Source organism: Anopheles nili, chromosome 3 (genome assembly GCF_943737925.1).
Source record: "Anopheles nili chromosome 3, idAnoNiliSN_F5_01, whole genome shotgun sequence".
Taxonomy (NCBI): Eukaryota; Metazoa; Arthropoda; class Insecta; order Diptera; family Culicidae; genus Anopheles; species Anopheles nili.
This window is the reverse complement of record NC_071292.1, coordinates 59,833,266-59,853,871: the sequence shown is the minus strand read 5'-3', so window position 1 is coordinate 59,853,871 and position 20,606 is coordinate 59,833,266. Positions and strand designations below refer to the sequence as shown.

Sequence of the window (20,606 nt, the reverse complement as noted above, 5' to 3'; positions counted from 1 at the left end):
ATCCAAAGCAAAACGCTCAAAAATGTGGTGTAGAATTATTGTAAAATAATTCATCTTAACCAACGACCAAACCGCTACTATATCTCCTACTCATCGTTTTGCTGACGGGGAATCGTGACGTTCGAAAGCGATACAAATAGATCATTATCGTTTTTTAGGAACTCGACTAGGGACAACTGCGACAGCAATCGTAGGTGTTGCTGCTGCTGGTTATGATAAAATTTTGAACCCCTACAACAATAGCAACTGATGGGTGTAACAGTATAAAACATTTTATCACTATCAACGAGCGTAAGGGTAGGTAGATAGCCAGTGTGTCGAAACGGTAGATAAACTTTATTAACCTAGTGCACAGTTTCAAAAGGTAATGCGTGCGTGCTTCTATTCAATAGCCGATCGACGAATATGATAGGATAAGAGGAAAAATGACCGAAAGAGCAAATACTGCAATGCAAATCTGCAACGTTTTAAAGGCTGTATTATGCTCTCTTTGACTAGTACTAGTTGACCATGTTCTGTTACCGTGGTGTGTCTCAGATGTACAGGGTTTTGTTAAACAGTTTCTTTTCCATTTTGCTTCTTTAATGATGCTTTGTCGTTTTCGAATCGTCGGTTGTATAGCAAATACACGTGAAAGTTAACTACAAGTATTGTTAAAAAGGCACTTTTACTCTAGTAGCAAACGAATCGAACTCTTCCGTCGTGACGGCGTGATAGGGCTGCAGTACCATCAGAAACAGATCGACGATTCCCCGTAAGCGCAAGGATGCATTGGATGATATAGAATCAAAAAAAGTTGTCTGATGTAACCGTCTAACGAAGTATTATAATACACTGCCGATTACGTGAAACGTTAATGAAACGGCGCAATTGCAATGAACGACAACTGAACTTGCAATTAGAACCACACAAACTATTGAAAGTTATAGTCCGTTTCATGAGATAGAGAGATTGGTCAGCACGTAATATAAACGGTGTGTTACATGCATTAGCGTCAGAATCCTTCACCCTAACTTCTGATTCCATCTATCTAAACACTGTATATAATGATATAGATTGTTCGTTTTCTCCCCGTTATGCTTTGCCAACCCTGGGACAATATTGGTCAGTAATAAATGTTCGCATGCTTCGCAATCGAAGCACCGGTTTTACCGTCCTTTCCTATTCCCCTTTTGCATATTTATTTCCTACTGGCAAAATGTTAACAAACAACGTTAAGATTTAAGCTATGCACACATTATTTATGTTAGGTTTAATTAGGTATATACATACATGCGATTTAAATGTTTTTTGTATGTTTGTTTGTTTAGTTCATTTTAGTTCTTACACGAAGCCGTTTTTGCTTTGCTACTTTTGGTTGCTTGCGTTGCTACCGTTTACTGGTTGCATGTTTGTTGAGTCATTACTTTTTTTTAAATTTTTTGCTTAATTCTAAGATTGCCGCTTGGTTAACACTAATAATGAATTTTCATATATCTCTATATTCGATACGAATGATGATGTTAATTGTTAAGGGAATGTTAGCTTATGCTTTTTTGGATGTTGCGCAACTGCTTTCAGTGCGATTTTCTGAGTCGATTAAGATAGACTAAAACAATCGACAAAAGAGATACCATTTTCTGATCGAATCTTTATAACGATTGATATTATGCAGAACCAAAAATAGATCTGATTCGTATGTGCTCTCTGAATGGTCATAGACACGAATATTGCTCCACTGGAAATCGTTGCTTGTATGGTGAGAGCTAACTGCAAAGAAACATAAAAGAAACGAAAGAAATAAATGGAACTAAAATTGAAGAAAGAAATGGTAAATTAATTGTAGAAACGTATGTGATATCAAAACTAACTCAAGAGAGAACCCAATGAGTCTAGACACGGAGTGTAACGAAACGTAAAGAAAGCAATTTCAACACCAGTAACTCTTGTATTTCCGATGGTCAGTTTAGCTCTGTCCTGTATTTTCAATGCTTCGCTAAATACGTCTCTGTAGCCGCCTGCCTGTTACTAATAAACCGTTCCCAATCGTACAATTTCTGTATCTTGTTTAATGATATTTTAATAACGCTGAATTCATAATTATCTACCATAGCTAATCAATGCAATGATATGCTATACGAAGCAAGAACGTACCAAAGAAAATAAACATTGAGATAGAACGTTTTACGGTTAGTGAAGAACGTTTAGAAATTATTCTGGGCGTACGCATGTTGCGCGACCGAAACGGAATAGAACCGTAAAAATCCATAGCAAGGAGACATGAATAAGTTACATATTTGATATAATAACGGAAGTAACAGAACAATATAATAAGCAAATTAAAACACATAGCATAGCGCACCGTCTTACAGGAGAACTCTAAAGAGGTCCCCAAGGTATGTAGGACCGGTAATGTACAAACAAGTATAAAATAATAATAAAAATCGATCAACAATTAACGCGAAACGAACTACATTAAACGCTAACATACCATACGCTACCGGGCCGCAAACAAACGTAAGCGGCAAGAGTTTGAGCTAATTGAATAAATGTGGTATAAGGTATCGAACGTTCTACGTCCAATGTACGTGTTGAAGCTAAAAGATATAAACTTGCTAGTAAATATGTTTGGGAGGGCTAGGATACTCAACGTCTTCGTCCTATCACTTATCCACGCATCTCCGGTATCGGTTTAGGGAAAGATCACTTAATTTAATTTCGTTATATTAACTTCTACGCTGCACGCGAAACATTTCACGTTAAAATTCTGTAGAAGTAGTCGCAACTGAAAGGAACCAATTTTAATAATTTTTGTTCCATCCTTCGGACGAGTTCTATTCCAAACAAAGAGAATTTATCAAAATCGTCTCGGAGTTACTCGAAAAGTTGTTTTTTTTTGCTACTCAAGATAAAAAAATACACAAAGGGGCAACGTGTGCCCCTGCATCAAGGATATGTTAAACAAAATGTTGGAAAATGTGATAAAATAAAATTTAGAATTAAGCTCTTATTATATTCGAAGGGTTCAGCAACAACCGATAAATTTAACGTATCGCGAATGATGATAATAGCTCTGCAGAGATTTAATTGTTTGCAGTTGAAGCAACACAACGAAGGACGAATCAAACGAAAAAAAATAGCTCCAACTAAGAATCACTAAATAACGGGTATGCAAAAATCACTCATTAGCTTTCGGGATGCAGTTTTTGAAAATGATTAGGTTGTGTTTGTTCCTGTTTGTGTGTGATCGGTATCCGCTTAGCCGATTAATTTGGACTTGGCTTGAAACGTTCCAAGTATACTGCATAATCATGCACATGTAGAGAACAGTTGTGTCTATTGCTTCCTTTTACTTGTCTGCTTGTGAGGAATATTATTATTCCGTTCTGCATACGTTTTGCTAACCAGTGTCAGATTTTATTCTTGTTTTACTGCTTTACTTCCGAATATTAAAAATATATATGTATATATATTTTCAAATATATGTTTATAGGTATGTATATATATCTTTTTTTTATATATATTAAATGTTAACTCTGTTTCATCCATTTTCCATCATTTATGCCTTTTTTGTGGCCATGTATAGGGGGTACTTCAAATGTATAAATGATTTCAGTATGTTGTGATTTCTTACTGTTTGCTTTCTGTTCTTGCGATATATGATCAAGAAATTGGACTCATGTTCTCTTCGATCATTTTCATTTTGCAGCATTGCCGCCATTCATTTGTTATTTTCAATTTTTGTTTCCAGGATGTGCAGTGCTATCCCGAAAAGGAGATTTTTTTCTCCCTCTTCTTATGCTGTGTCGCATTTGCAATTCTTTTCTATCGTGTTTCCGTACACATTATTTCTTGGCTAGCAAAAGCTCCATTACACAGGCAGCTGCTCCAGTAAACCGATCGCCAATCCCTTCTCCTACCGGTTTATGCATCAGGGGTTGCTGCCTAAAAAGAAAACCGTTCTATACTGTTTTCACGCAGCTCCGGGCGTCAGTCAATGTCAAAAAATCTCATTTCACTATCGAATCCGGTACGATATTGCAGCGCGGTACCGGGGGAATCATTAAATTGATTCACTTAATGTGTACTGTTCACATCGTTTCTGTCTTGCATTTCCAACGGAAATCGTTCCGATGGTCTTCTTTTCTATCTCTTCTTCGTGTGAGTCATCACGATCTGCATTTTACTAAATAGGGCCACATTGCGGAACGAGGCTATATACTACATTAGTGAGTTTTAGTCTTCCGCAGGATTTCCCCGCGAACCTCTATATACCCTCGGTTCAGTCGGTGAATAACAAAGTTGACGATCAAAGATTGGGTAACACGATACGTACGTATGCACATGCACACCCGTACGCATGCTTCTCTCGCCTTGTCTTCGTGGTTTTCTACAATAAATAGATTAATATATTTACCGAATGTATACCATTCACAATGAACCCATTGGGTTTAGAAAACAAAACAGTACCACCCTTCACAGTTGACGCTGTCTTTCGCCTTTCTGAAGATGGGGGTGGAGGGACCACACAATCAACCAACCTCACAACAAAAAGAAACATTTCAAGGATGCTTCTTGCACATGTACGTACCTCTAGCATTCCATCGATAGTCTTCTGTCGTCAACCGCAATGGGCATTACTTGTTAACAGCCTGGAAAACGATTTCTCATACCGATAGCCGTAAAAGATAAAAAACAGATTAGGCGATGGCGGTTCTATGGTAGAGAAAGTTAACATTCTCTGTTTTGTGTTCTCCTAGGATCAAGCGTACAGCGGAAGTACGTGGTGGTCGTGAAAATCTAAGCCCATTCTGCAGGTGCTACCATCTAGCCTACACGCAACACAACAGCAACTAAATTTATGAACAAACGTGTCGGGAAGCGACAACACTAAACGACACACTATTTTCGGTTTGTAGGTTGTAAAATATCCTTGAAAGTTACTGCCCGTTACTAACCCTAGTTTACACCGTAAACAATTGGCTACCGAGCGAAGCTGGCGTCCTTTGACGCAAGCCATACTTCTGTAGATGCGTTTTTGAATAAAGCCACGACAGAACTTCACTGTAAAACCACCCTTTTTGAATCGCTTTTCCTTGTTACTGCGGAGGTTTCATGTAACTTTGATTTTGCCAGAGAACAGCTAAAACGTAGCTTGCGTTTTTAGCAAAGTGACAATCATTGTACTACTAATCTTATAACACACCTCATCCATGCTCAGCTGGCAGACTCGAGCGTTCTAACCGCGCTGCCTCCCGAGCATATCAATGTATGTTTGTTTTATGCTATTTTTTTTAGTTTTTGTGTAAAACCACAAAAGAAGTAGAAATGAACAAAGAGTTAACCATTCGGGTGGTATTTGTGTAGCGTAATTTCTGGTTTCCCATTTTTTACTAGCGAATACACTAACCTAATGAAGAGCGCATAACGATTGCGGAGTATCGTGCTCACCCTTTACCGGTGTTGAATTGGACTATTATTAGTAAAACATAAGTTTACACATCTCGTCTCTTAGCGGGTCCGTCACTTCGATTAGCTACCTACGTCTCAAACTACACTCTGCCGAGCGGCACCACGGCGCTTTTCTTCTCCCCTCGCTAGTGACCATTCATTCGAATGATCACCTTCCCGAGACTTTAGCTAGACATTTTGCTAGCGGCTTCACATCAGTAGCCGCAACGTGGGTAACAACAATTATTGATCCAATTTAACCTAAGCTTAAACGCGAGTTGCACTGCATTGCAAGCGATATAAAAAACCAGTTAGAGCTCACAGTAGTAGCGCTAACAGACACAGCGCACAGCGGCTGGATAGCTGCGGTCGAACAAAATGAGAGTATTTATCCAGCCTCAAACTAACAAACAATCCGCTAAACTGTCCCCCATACACGGGATAAAGATTTTCGATGCCGGTTCGGTAGGATGGCTATTTCCAAGCTGAACAAACTAACGCTAAGAGTGTTAATATAACTAGATATAATAACATAGTACGTTATTGGCAAACTTTTCCAAAATCAAAAGCGGTGCCTTTCTCAAAATACATACGTGTGTGTGTGTGTGCATACACATTCGTACATAATCGTAAACTTGTGTATATAAAAACAACGATAAAATTCATTAACCACTACCCACACACAATCCGGACTAATAATATAAAGGCTTTGTAAGCGATAAAAACAACGTTAAATTGCGTATCAGTTCTAATAACACTAACTAGCACAAAAAGTGTAACCCTCTTCGCATGAAACATAAAGGAGCACGCGCACTCTCGGATGGAGTAGAGTAATTAAACGTAATCCTCACTATTTTGAACCGTCCCATATCTCTCACCTCGATCCGAATACGGAGACGTAGTTTAAGTTGTTAATGGTACTAAAAACATTGCTAAATTAGAACATAGCAAAACGGTGCCCAGGTTAATGCAGCAGAAATGCCAAGCATTTTTCCCTGCTAGTCAGCTAACCTGCTCCAACTATCATTTACTAAATATGCTAATAATTATAACACCAGCGTTTCCATTTTCGTATGTTATCAGGGCAATTGATAGCGCAAAATGATGCAATCTCATTATATCCTTTCTATGTGTTTTTTTTATCCTTACGCTTGTACTGTATCTCACTATATATTGAATATAAAAATATGCACGATCAAACAGACGTTACGTCCAAAGCAAAAGAGGTCTATTATTATAAAAACAAATGTTTAAACACATTTCCTAGCGAGTTGATTTCCAAAAACCGGCTGATACACCAAATGTGTTAGTCAACAGAAAAACCTAGCCAATACAGGCCAATAGCCTGTAGTTCGTTCGCCATACGCGCTGCAGTGCGTACAAAGAAAGATGACTAAATTTCGTAGCTTACGATCTTAAGTCCGATTCAGAGCGGAATATTTGTATGCTGTATGCAGCTAGTTACCTATCAGGTTAAATAAAATTCGCAAACATGGGGATGATTCTTAAACATATGTCTTCTTTTCGCGCTATGCCTTTTACTTCGCCCTCGGAACGGTAATTTTTTTGAATATCTGCGCGAAAAGAAACTATTTCGTCATCATTGTAAAATACAATTCGGATTGCATCCTATTAGTACGGGTTGGCTTTGGCCACCGCCGCTACTATCATCATCCCCACTGTCCCCCTGTGTTATATTCCGTTCTCGTCAATCTGCAGCACGGACTCGAGGCGCAATTCAAGCTCGCGCATATCATCCACCATTACTGCTTCGTACGAATCCTCGCCACTACTGCCGTTGCTCGTGTTCATGACTGCGCTGATCGTACTGGTGGTGCTGGTGTTGCAGCTACCCGAACCGAGTGGATCGCTGGAGCCCGACTGTTCTAAACCGGAAGGTGACAACGCCATCGCAGGCAGTGCCGCTGGGTTTAGGCTGGTTAAATCGAGCAGATTGTTCCACATAGATTCGACTGACTGGTCAACATGCAACGACGGAACGCCATCTGATCCCCCCGTTGATGAGACCATCGATGGGGACGACGAAGACGTCACTGAGGTAAGCATCGCGGAAGATGTCGTCTGCATACCCGCCACAGTGGATGGTTGGATCTGTTAGAAATAAAAACAGAGGAATTGAAGAATACTTAAAAACCTTAGAATCTTCGTACGATAGAGTGATGCGTACCCGAAGATCGTTCAGTTCCTTGAAAGCGCCCATTTTCCGTTGATCATCGCTGGCAGCACGATCACTCAGACAGCTCGGGGACGCTGGCTGGCTGCTATTGAGCATCTCGTGGAAGCGGCATACTTCGCTCAACGAATCTGACACCACCGGCGCTGGTACTCCACCTCCGTTGCTTTGTTGGCCAAGAAAACCCTGCTGCTGCTGCTGGCCTGCCGTAGTATCCATCATCATTTTGGATAGCTTAAATTGGTCTGCAGGTCGTTTGAAGCTGGGCGTCAAAGACATGGCATATCCAGCAGTAGCACCGTTCGAACGCCCAGTCGGACTGCTATCGTCTTGATCGTGCGAGTCACCACCAAGCGTGTCCGAAAGAGGCGACGGTTTAAGCCCGGACAGATCAAGCAAATTGTTCCACATCACGCCAGGACCTGTGCCACTACCAATCGGAGGTGTTGTGCAGGACGTTGATTCCGAGGTCACGGAGATAGCCATACCAGAGGCGGGCGACTGCATGCCCGACAGCGACGATTGTGGACTCTAAAAATGAGAGGTATGATTAACAGCTCTGTCCTAATAATCCTTTCCCCTTGATTTGAACCCCGATATCCTGGCTGCCATCTAGTAGCGTAGCATGTTTACCTTAATATCGTTCAGCTTGCGTTGATCGTCGGAGGCGCAAGCAGGAGATAGCGCCGAACCTGAGGAACTCATACGATCATTCAACGCTCCACCATTACACCGTTCCGATCGCGATCCTTTTCCCATCAACTGCTGCTGTTGCGCCGGTTGGAGCGTACAATCTCGCCGCTCACCCATCATCGCACCCGAACCACTGACCAGAGCCTGAAAGTGTTGCTGCTGTTGCTCGCCGTAATGTCCACCGGCAAGCGCGGATGGTGACACCAACGAATGGAGCAGATAGTCGGGATCTACGTTCGAGGCACCACTACCCGGCGGTGCGGTGACTGTTTCGCAACAATCACCCATCGCTCCCGACGATTCGTACTCAAGCGTCTTCTTGTCAGCATGCAAAAGATCAAAATCCAGCGTATTGTTGTTAGGTTCCGGTGCCATCTTTCCCATGATGGTCGCGGACGCCCCAGCCGATTGATGATGCTGCGTGTGGTAAGGATGTGGTCCTTGCGCCTGTTGCTGTTGCATCAGCTGCTTATGGTGCTGGTGTAGCGGCTGGTTAGTGCCACTGGCACTGTTGTTGATCGGATAAAACGGAGATGATGCATTAGAGCCTCCGTTTCCGCCACCCGTCGGTGAAAGATTGTCTCCGAGTGAGGATCCAGAGGTGGACCATAGACCCCGTTGCTGGTGGCCACTGGGTGGTCTTGGATGGCCACGTGGCATCAGCCCGAGATCGGTGCGCTCGGTACCGATTGGGTTCATGCGCGAGATCGGTCCGTATTGCGAGGCGTTGTTAAAATCGTGCTCAGCCACAAGCAGAGCGTCATCGTCGGCCAGCAGAGAATCCGATCGGATGAACATGTCCTTGTTGGCGGCTTGAGCAGCCGCGTTTGGCATGCCCATATCGCTCAGGTGCTGATTCAACAGCTGCAAATTGTACGACTTCTTGGCGCTACTACCGGCCACCGAACCGAGTGCCTCGAAAGCCAGCTTGGCGTGGTAGCCCTGGGCTTCTGCAAGTCCTGGACGCTGTGGCTGATACGACGAGGGTCCATGGTGCATGTGCTGATTGTGATGATGCTGGTAGGCAGCCTGCGAACCATTGTGTCCGTTATGGTACGCCGGTAGCGGTGGTGGTGGAGGTCCTTGTCCCGAGGCTCCTTTACCTATCGCATCCGGACCTCCCCCCAACGAGAGCTGTGAGGAAAGATAGGGAGGACCCTGTGGTGGTGGTGGTCCACCAGCACCATTACGCCCGGAAGGATACCCTGGTCCCACGGATGGTGTCTGAGGCATTCCGTGTCCATGCGGTGGTACAAGATGTCCACCTGGCATCCGATTACCCTGATGTTTTTCCTTGTAATCGCGTCCTTGGGTTCCACCCGGTCCCAGCTTTCCGTGGTGGAAATTTTGCTGCCCACCCGGATGCTGCATTCCGCCCATGTACTTGGATCCCATGGGTGTCGTTGGTGCACCGGTCGTGTGACCATTTTTGGGACTTACACCAGCGGTTCCGTACGACGAACCCGAACCAGCTGGAGGATGGTGTGGTTGCCCACCCGGACCTGGCATTCCAAACCCACCACCACCTTGTTGGGGCTGTTGTTGAAGTCCCCCGGGTCCCAATTTGCCCGGAACTCCATGGTGCGCACCTACACCGAGCTGATGCTGATGTGGGGGACTAGCGAGATTGTCCCAGCCGGAATAGTTCGGTGGTCGACGCGTTGGACCGTGACCATGCGGATGATGTGGACCGTGTTCTACACCGTGTTTGCCCTCCGGATAGTCTCCTCCACCGAAGTAAGCAGCCGGATGATGTGCCTGTAAACCGTGGTGATGATGGTGTTGATGTTGCTGCTGATCCATTTGATGAGCTCCACCGCCCGGCATGGACACCGCACCTCCTGCTCCTGATGGCGCGGTACCAAGCTGATGAGGATACGCTCCTGACAGATGTCCTCCATTGCCTCCATTACCATGCTGGAGCATGTTCGCATGCGGTGGTGTCGATGTTGCACCCGGTAGATAGTTTCCGCTAGCGTTACCATTTCCACCATTAGATCCTGCACCCATGTGAGACAACGATCGATACCGCATCGCTTGCGGGGAGTTGTGATGACCTCCTCCTCCCGGGGGTCCTCCAGATACAACTCCTCCCGTTGCACCCGACGAGTGAGGTGGCACGCGTCCGGAATGAGGATAGTTCATGGAACCGCCGCTACCGCCACCGGAATGTTGATAGTGGCCAGCAGCAGTACCTCCACCAACCGGATACGGTCCTCTAATTCCTCCATTCATCGATCCTGGACCACCACCGAACGATCCATGATGTGATCCACCTGATCCATTGGAGCCACCACCTACAGTTCCCGAACCACCAGCACCACCCTGGCTGCCACTCGCGAGGTTCTTCTCCAGCATCCGATGGCCATGCTGGTGACTTGCTGCTCCATCTCGTCCACCACCTCCAATGGAGGATTGCTTTTGGAATCGCACGGGAGAAGCCGATGCTTCCTCACCGGAAGAGTGATAACCGTGCGACGAGGACGAACTTTGGTGCATTGTACCGTCACCATTATTACCACCGGTCGAATGTCCGTGGAAGTCTACTCCCGATCGTGTTCTGCTGCTTGCTTGTTGTTGATTCGAGCTGGAACTCGCACCACCACCAACCACTTGCGGATGGTGATCCTTGCCGTTGGGCATCAGGCGCAGATTGGAAGAAGGGCCCGTACCATTATTGCCGTGGTTTTTGCGCAGCTTCGTGCGATACTTCTCCAACTCTTCGTCCGAGTGTGCGAACGTACAGTTTGGACCACGCGGACAGGTGCCACGGTTGTTAAGATCACGACACAGGCTGATCTTGTAGTTGCGATTGTGCGCCAGATGGCCCGCTTCCTGCAGCTTCCGGTTACCGTGGTGCTGCACGAAATCAACCAGCCCGGCTACAACACGCTTTACCGCTTGCAACGCGGCCGAACACTCTGCCCAGCTTGGCACGTGATTTTCGCTATTCCAATCGATCGCGGCTAGGTGTTTTAGCTGCACGCGCAACCCGGACAAGTTGGCAGGATCACCCGTACGTTGGAGCGCGATCAGCAGCTCTTGCACTGATTGTACGAACGATTGTGGTGTCTGCAGTTTGTCGTTGATGCTCTGCATGTGCGACTTGTGTGCCGTGTCGCCGTACAGCAGCGAAGACCACTGATCCGGTGCGATCCTTAGCCCAGCTTCCGTCGCGATCTGCACAATCTGTGCGTCGTGTTCGCGACGTAACGCTTCGTACGTGCGGAACTCTTCCTTCAGCTGCATGAGCGAAGAGTCACCCTCACGTTTCGACACCTTGAAGCAGCTCGCTCGGTACAGCAGCTGAACCACGTGACCGATGCTGGTTTTGGACGCTTGCGAAAAGTGCGGTTCAAGCCGTTGCACGACGAACATCACCAGCACCTTGCGGGACAGCGCCGATCCGTCCTCGAGCGCCAGAAGCACCAGCTTTAGCACCTCTTCCTGCATGGCCGGGCCGAGGAATTGACACCCGCGGGATCGTACCGCCGCCCACAGGTTCGTGCTCAGCTGCTGCGGGTTCTGATGGTGCAGGATCAGCTCCATGACCGTTCGCTCGCCGAGCGAGCGAGCGGCACGTAGCGATCGCGCTCGGCCCTCATCCTCGATCAGCTGACAGTTGACCAGTATCACCAGCTTCCGTTGCATTTGTCGCGACAGCAGGCTCGCGCCACCGCTCGGACCACTGCTGGAACCACTGGCACCATTTCCGGCCAGCGATCCGCTGCCCGACGGCGAACACGGTTTGAGGTAGAGCGCCAGCTCTTCGATGCACGCCTTCGCCGTCTTGTAGCATTGTAGGTTTTCGGGCGTGAGGCTTTGGACGCTCGTCGAGTTGAGGTCCGGATCGGTGGTGCTGGCCGATCCTGCGCCACCGGTGGAAGCATTTAGCGCAGGATCACAGGACGACGTGCTGCTGTTGCTACTACTGCTGCTGCTGCTGCTGTTGCTGCTCGTGCTGCTGCTGCTGCTGTTGCTCGTGCTGCTTGTGCTGCTTGTGCTGTTGGTACTGCAGCCGCTCTGTGTGCTACCACCTCCCGGTGACGAGCTTCCGCCATTGCCGACGGGATTGTTGCTTCCGGTTCCGGTTCCTTTCGTGGTACCACCGTACGCTGACGGTGACGACGCAGACGGAACGCCCGGTGTACTGACTAACTGCAGCAATGCATTATTAATCGGCAGATAATCTAAATCAGTCGATATAACAGTCTGCGGGTAACAAGGACAATGAAAAGATAAAGGTATTTTATATTACACATGAGGAAATTGACATGCAAGAAATGAGCTAAGGAATTAACACGTGCAATTACACCTCCCAAAAAAGGAGCAAACTTGCACAGTTAAAGTAAACTAACTCAGCAAAAAGAAACTTCACTGAATCTCGCTCGAATGCCATTCCAGCCAATATGGACGCACTATGGCGCGTCCTTAAAGCAGCCTGTACCAATTTCCTGTACCGCGCCTAATCAAGCCAATCAATCTAGAATTTGAACCCTCAACATAAACGAAATTGGATCTACTTCAGTGTTAAAAATTGGTTTCGAAATACCAGCCCGTAAGTTCGGTCCCAGCGTAGCCCCCCAAAATTTGGTGGGGCACCATAAATATGTCTGCAACATCAGCACAGCACAGCACAGCGCTACCATCGACAGACCATCACATTTCAATGCCGTTTCGTTTTTAGGGGTTCGGTTGCTTAGCAATCGCAAAACTCGATCAGGATTATATATCCGCTGTGGGGGAGCAGGAGTAGGCGGTGGGCCCTAACCAAGGCAACAACGGGCGTGAGGGTGTGGGAGAGTCCTTCCAACTCCATTTCCACTCCCACTCGCGGAAAAGTCATCTTTCGCGCGCGGTTTGCCGTCTTCGCCGCAACCGAAGAGATGCAAATAAACCACTTATAAGCAACATCGTCCCTGAAATGGATATGGATGCACGTCATCGTTCGTCGTCGTCGTCGTCCTCGCGTCCTTTCCACCGCAAACACTGGAAGCGAGACTATGGAACGCGATATTTTCGCATTTTCCTACCGTACTCGGGGGCCGCCCCTTTTTCGCGCCGTTATCGCGCGATTTTTCCTAACGCCCGTTCAGGGAATGGAGATCCGGCGGGAAAAAAGGGGGCAACCCATTGGGTGGAGTGGCCGCTTTCTCTGTCTCACTTGTCCCGCTCTATTTTTATGTCAGTTCGTTTGCGTTTCGCCAAGGATTTAGATTTATTCGGTGAGTGCGTGTGTTTGAACCTTTCAGGGCGCGATTGGGAAGCTTGGAGGGTACCATTCGCCGGTGCCGCCGGTTGCAAAAGGGCAGCATTGAACGCTTATCTTACCGGCAACCAAGCAACCACGCGACACCGAATACACGAGCATAAAGCAAAGGAAGGAAAAAAAAAGAAGAAGCGAAATACCCAAACCAATGTTCGCATCCCGAAAAGGCCACGCACGGTTCAGCTGCCACACGATGCTGACTACTGCCGGCGTGTTTTATTATTTTACTTTGCGCCTCTCCCTCGGCAGCATAACGCACCGAACCCCCCTGGGTGGGCATAACGTGCGCACACGAAACCACAAGCTATCGGTGCCGGAGGCGTCGTAAAGTGAGGAAAATCCACCGCGCGCTTCGTTCGTTCCTTGTTCGCGGATGAAATGACAGGAAGATAATTTTGCACCCAGTTCAGGGGGCGAGCGAGCGCTGCTGCAGCGGCACAGCATAAACGTAATATAAACTTATTCATATTAAGCGGTACACAAATCCATTTTCCGTCGCTGCGCGTCCTTGTCCTGTTGCGTACTGCGCGCACTTCGGTGGCGAACCACCGTCGCGCCGCCATTTGTTTTTATGTTCACCTTCGCGCTTCGCCACCCCGAACGCGGGCCATTTGTACCACACACACACACACCCCACGCTCTCGGAAGCCCCAGGAAAGCAGCTGCCAAAGCACAATGCGCTGTAACCGTCTTGATGTGTGTTGCGGAACTCTCGCGGGGGGTTTTTTTTTTGTTTGCTTTTGTAGTATTTTCGCTCGCGATCGTAACCAAACCACAGCGAACTTCCTTCCGCTGTTTCTGCGGTTGATTGTACCTTTAAATCGATTTGCTTTTCAAATTAAATTCACCTGAGTGCACACACACACCCACACACCCATTTCGAACGACGATCATGCACTAGAAACTAACGAAGTGGTTGTTTATAAAATTCTATTAAATTGGTTCCTCTTTTTTATTTTGCTTCCTTACGATCCACACTCTCGCTAAGCGCATTTTCCGTTTTTTTACGAGAAGCCTAATTCTAACAGATGGTAAAACGTTGCGAATCTCCCACACGCCGTAAGCGTAAATGCTCTCACTTTAAACTGGTACCAGGGTGCAAATGGAGCAAAAAAAAACGACACCAAACACGTATGGCCAAATTTGAAAACGGGCTCCTTTTTACCACACACACACACACGCAAGCACACGGAACGAAAAGGAAGGAGAAAGAAAAAAAACAACAACATTCACTTTATAGCGCAAATAAAAGAAGAAAACACGAATGTTGCCGTAAAATAATCTCCCACCACCCGCTTTTCGACAGGATCAGCAAATTTCGCAAAGGGTCGCGCGCGCACAAAGCGAACGGAAACACACAAAACCCGGCTACAGGATATGCTAAATAATACAAATAACCGTGGGAGCAAAGTAGAAGAGTAGATGTTGAAATAAAGAAGAAAGCAACAACAAGAAAAAAAAAAGATCGCGCACACCCGCACGGCGTTAGGCTTATCGCGTTTTGCTTCGTGTATTTTCCACCGCATTACATAAAATAGCCACAATTCGGGCCGCTCGGCCGATGATGAGTGGGGCCGAGCGCGGTACGGATTACAGGCAAGGACACGCGCGGATGGGAGGCCGAACCGATACCGGTTAAATAGACACATGGTCTCCCGGGAGCCCGCCATGAGCCACCCGCCGGCGATAAGAACCGTGGGTGGGTGCGTTTGTGTTGGGCGTTTTTTCGTTTTTTTTTTTCAACCATTCCTCCGAGTTTGACGAGAAAACTCCGGTTGCGCTTAAACGTTTCAACAAGGATTTTTTCCAGCTCAATACAAGCTCAATCAAAACAATGGGCCCGGGTTTGACAGCGCAGCCGGAAAGGATGGAGACCAAATCCTTTCCCGTAAAGCTCTTACGAAGCGAGACGACTGTTTTTTTTTTTGCTGTTGTGTTGTCATCAGTTTCGATTTTTCAGCAGAGCAGAGCAAAAAGAAGAAGAGAAAAATAAAAACAACAAAAAAGGATTTTCCAAAACCTCCCCCTCGGGGAAGGTGACGCTCGCACAGGGCACGACGACGGTTGAGCTTTCACCCTCGGTTTAAAAAAAAAAAAGAAAACCGAGTCGCAACACACAAGGGTGACAAAATAAAATGGGAGATGAAAACTCGTCTATTATCGTTTGACGCATGCCCCTAGAAAGGGGCAAAAGTATCCCACTGGCGTTGGAAGGATCTGCAACCTAAATGAAGTGCAAACAACACACACTGACACACTCGCCACCCATCGCACCTAAAAGGCATCGAAATTTAATATCTTTCCTTCTTGCCGGGTTTTTGCCTAGCCGGCTGCAGTAGGTCCCATTTCCACGCCCAGTTCCACCGGGGTTGACTATGTGACCGTTTACATTTTCACCGTGCGACGACCGTTTCACAAACTTTGTGCCGTTTTGGCATGGTAACCGCTTGGGCGGACAGTGGGACGAACAGTGGCCAAAGCTCCACCCCCGTCGTCATGTGGCGAAGGATCGAGAGGTCGTATTCGGGACGTATCGCTGGGAACGTTGCCGCCGGGTTGTGGCGGATGTTTGTAAATCAGATTAGAAGCCGGGAAACCGTTCGGTCCCGACGGTCCAGACAAATGGGCTTCTCTAAAGGACACGCCAACCCCGGGCGGACTGAATGAATGACTGGTTCTGGATGCGGGTCTCTGAAAATCATCCATTCCTTCCTGCTGCCCTCGGTCGCTAGTAGGCGCTGTTTTATTTGCTCCATTTTGCTGGGTACTATTTAGATTTGTTTCTCGCTTATCGGTGATTCTGTTTAGCTTCGGTTGTTTAAACACGAGCAAAGAAAAAAAACCATCGTGTAAAGCGCGGATTACTTTCGCGTGAACTTAGCACCAAGTACGTGCGTTGGGGTTTGGAGATTTAAAAATTAAAACAAAAAGAAAACAGCGGGAAACCGTACAAATAACCCACCCAAACCAACATGTTTCACGTGTGGATCAATACGTGTTTCGCATGAGGATCACACAGCTTAATGTGGAAACTCCGGTCTCGGGCACGTAGATTTGAAGGGAATTTAAAGAAAAAAAAAAGTAAGAATAAAATCATGCTTCCCTAACGAAAGACTATGAAAACAGCGTTATCTTTTGGTTGGCTTGAAACACGAGCAAGAAAAAACTGGGAAACATAAAAGTTGGTTGAAAGCTTTCCCAAAGCATCAAGCTAATCAGTCTCATCGATGGTGAATGTTTCACGTCGCCAAAAACAGAACGGCTTTAAAAGTTACTGAAAAAGCTTACAACAGAACGGCTTCCATTCCCTGCCGGGTGAACCCGAACCCCAAGCGGAGTTGGGCGAGAGAATGGAAATGTTTCACAAAAGATAACACACGTTCACCGGAAAAAGGAGAACGCACGCGCGCCCGGGCAAGCATGAAGTTCTCCCGTCTACGGATCACACGTTGCGCGCGCCTGTTTCCTGCTTCCGGCTCGCAGACCCCGATGAAAAACCCCCAGGAATGGGCCCGTGAGAGATAAAAGTGCCATGGCACACGGGCGCGCTGCTGGTGGAAATAAATAAAATTCCAAAATCACCAGCCCCATGAACCCTTTTGGCACCTTTGCGTATTCGTATCGAATCAAATCCCTCGAGCTACCGAGCGGGCAGCAGGGGCAAACAAACAGAAATAAATAAGAAAAAAAAAAGGCTCGAGAACCGATCTTGGGGAGGCGATCCCTCGGCGGGAGCTAATGTTTCAATCCACACGGCTTGCCACACGGGAGAGCACCCGCACACGCCGGTGGAACCGGAACCGACGTCATAACTTTAATATTGAATGACATCACGCAAAAAAGGGGGAGCGCCATCGTCGCACGTGCCAGCATGGGGGGGGGGGGGGGGGATGCGGATTCTCCACGCCACGCGGATTCTCCGGGGCCTTCGAGAAGCAGATGATAAAGTTTTATTGCCCCTCGTTGGGGATTCCACTTCCCACTGTTCCATCACCCCCCCCCCCCCCCCCCCGGTTCGCGGAACCCTTCTTTTGCCGGTTTGGTTTGACTTCGGGAGGAAGTTGATTTGTTTTACTTTGTGCTTCAACCTTGACTTGCCGTTATTTGATTACTTTTTCCACGTGAGTTGTTCACATTTGAATGGCGGCGTGGGGGCGCATTCGCGGTAGCAGCATTCGTGTCCTTTTTTATTTATTTATTTATTTATTTCCCATCATAAAACGTGCGACAGTTTTCCATCTTCTCGGATTTGGTGAGGCCGAAACAAAACAACAAAAAACCGGCAACCCGCCCACAAGTGTTGGGGCATGGGAGATATTTAAGTACTTTTTTATTATGTTACCTGAGCGGTAAATGTAAAGCACGTGCGTTGGGCATCTGACAGAGAGAGAGAGAAACGAAAAACCGACTGTTCCGAAGCAAATTCCGCACAAATTATGCAGCATCGCTTAAAAATAAAATGGAGTTTTTTTTTATTGCCGTTTGCTCGGTTTCCACCCACAGGATGTTTGAGGTAACTGTGCGACAATTATTCTGTGCGCAATAGAGAAACAAAAAAATAACCACCCAATACCAAAACGCAACTCAAATCCCAATCAATTGGCAAAACTGCGTATTAGATGCGTATGTATGTAAAACTAGGATCAAACGCAGCAACATTTGTCATCAATTAATCCTTGCCATTCATCCCAATTAGCGCTAATAACGGTGACGCCATGTAATCTTGTCTAGCTGCATTGGCGTGGGGGGAAGCGTGCATTATATGACGATATGGGTAATTAATGCGAGCAAAATAAACAGCCGGATGTAACATACCTGATCGAAGGGGCACTGCCTGTGGTGTAGCGTGGCGAGACAGGTGCGGCAGATGGTGTGACCGCATCCTAGACTGATCGGTGGGCGAAGGTTCGCCGCAAACTCGTTGCAGCAAACGGGACAGCTGAGAAACTCTGTCCATTGGGGCGCCTGTATTGGCATTCTGTGGATGGAAAGGCGAATGAACAGAACGGGTCAGTAACAGGGGGAAGGTCGTATTTTGAAGGGGGTGAAAAGCGAAGAGGCAGAAAAAAAATAGAAACACCCCAACCGTGATCGGTGAAAGCTCCACTTAGCCTTCATTTGGGGTCGGGTGAAGTTTGACGCTTTAAACCGGAAATCGTTCGCTCTCCCTTTCTATATGATCGCCGGTCGATTGTCGATTCAAAACACAAAAGGGTGGTTGCTTTCGTGGGGTTATTGTTTTTTTTTTGTCGTTTCACAGGTGGTGGAAAAATGCAGCCTCGGATGGCCGGGCCAGAGCAAGCGCATACTAATGGCGCTGCGAAGCAAGGTCGTTGAGAAGGTCGATTGGAGGCGATCGAGAAACCGGATACTAACCGGACAGTTACCCCCCAATAACACCACGAGCATGGCACGACGCGACATTGATACGTGGATTCAATCCAAGCAGCAAAAAAAAGCAATCCCCAAACCGACGAGCGGAGAAAGCAATCTCATGCTCACGAGCGGTGGGGGTTCAAGATTTGAAAGCTCAAGCTTCACGGGAACGTCAGGAAACGTGTCACTTGTGGCTTGGTGCTTCACTTGGTTGCATAAAAATTGGCAACGCTCCGAAGAAGCGCTCCCAAAACGTCCGAACCCCCTTATCCCACAGTCTGTGTCCTGTGTCCAGAAGTGGTCCACCAACGGGGGGAATTCGACCGGTATTTAGGATGGTCTGGTGGCGAATTTTATGGCGCCCATCGCGCTGCGCTCTCTGTGTGCCGACGTGTCCAGCGGACATATTGCTTCGGCTTCGTCGGCGCTGACACACGCTTGACGTGAGTGAAAGGATGGCCGGTTAGGTGGAACGATAAGTGACCTACGAGAGCGGTGCTGACGTTGGCATTTTCCAAACGAGAGAAGGTCACATATTTATGCACATTTCCGCGCAGAAAGCTTTACTGAGGATAATAATTTTGGCTACTGGATAAAAAACAAACTGGCCTTTTCTCGTAGGAAACAACAAACGTGCTTAAAAAGGCAATTGGGTCGTTAAGCGATTTTTGTTCCTTAGTTCACTTATTAAGTAGATGCATGAGCTCTTTTATTCCTCTTTTAGGGTTTTTCGTCACCCACGCACGAACTGCATGTTTTCAATCCATTCAATAATCTTGCCAAATCGTCACGATCGAGCAGCATTCTACCAGATGCTTGTCAATCCGTCTCGCTATATGTCAGCCGCTTCGGTTGGTTGGCAAAGCTCCGGTTGACACGCGTTCAAAACCCGCTTTTCTGCCATGACACCATCGTTGTACAAAGCACACACACACACACACGCAGATAGCGCTGCTGGCCACCGTGGCTTTCGTGTACGCGAAACCAGCATTAAAAAGAGCTTTAAAAAGCCATCACCGGTGGGGGTTTTAGATCTAACCAGCAGTCGAAGCATCAGCAGCAGGCCAGTAACACAAGAAAAAAAAACGACCAACCCCACATCATCATCATCATCGTTTTCATCATCGTCAGCAGCGTTTTCATTTTCACTCTCGATTCGCTTTCTAGCGAGCTTGATTGGGGCGCGGGTCCCTTTCTCCGGCACACGCTGGCCTTCCTTCCTTCCTTCCGAAGGTGGGAAGTGATGATGGGGCGCGCACTCGTGTGCACCGAATTAGAGAGAGAGAGAGAGAGAGAGAGAGAGCGAGCATTTTTTCTCGCTTTCATGCGTCCCCGCATTCCCGCCCGGGGGGTTTTCACCGAGCTTTCCCGAGCCAAAAAAAAAAGGGGAACCCGTACGGAACAAGGCGGAAATCACACACGCACGTTCCACCCCGGGGGGGGGCTGGGATATTTTCGACAATCATCCACTAATGTCACGAAGGAACTCGTGACAATCCCTTCCGCTGGCTAATCGAATTTGTCCGCCACCGTGCGTCTGCTTTCTCTGCCTCATTTCCGCGCGCTAATTCCCCACCACCCACACTGGTTGGAATGTCATCCGCGGTGGCTTCCGGTGGGTGGGTGGCGATGAGGGATTAGGGA

At 47.2% G+C, this 20,606-nt stretch overlaps 1 protein-coding gene across 1 annotated transcript; it reads right to left on the bottom strand.

Annotated features, from left to right (window-relative positions):
- Nucleotides 1-7,122: 7,122 nt before the first annotated feature.
- LOC128726286 (AT-rich interactive domain-containing protein 1B) lies at nt 7,123-18,563 on the bottom strand. The gene is made up of 4 exons (XM_053820086.1): nt 18,402-18,563; nt 8,258-12,529; nt 7,619-8,155; nt 7,123-7,542 (listed from the first exon to the last, which is right to left on the bottom strand). The coding sequence occupies exons 1-4, from the start codon at nt 18,561-18,563 to the stop codon at nt 7,123-7,125; spliced, it is 5,391 nt and encodes a 1,796-aa protein (XP_053676061.1).
- Between the last annotated feature and the right edge of the window lie 2,043 nt (nt 18,564-20,606).

What these genes read in the sequence shown, in the direction of transcription:
- LOC128726286 (XM_053820086.1), bottom strand. Translation starts at nt 18,563, where the DNA reads ATGCCAATACAGGCGCCCCAATGGACAGAGTTTCTCAGCTGTCCCGTT. An exon ending in GGCAGTGCCCCTTCGATCAG is followed by an intron (nt 12,530 to 18,401) that starts GTATGTTACATC and finishes TGTTACCCGCAG; the next exon opens with ACTGTTATATCGACTGATTT. An exon ending in AGGAACTGAACGATCTTCGG is followed by an intron (nt 7,543 to 7,618) that starts GTACGCATCACT and finishes TATTTCTAACAG; the next exon opens with ATCCAACCATCCACTGTGGC.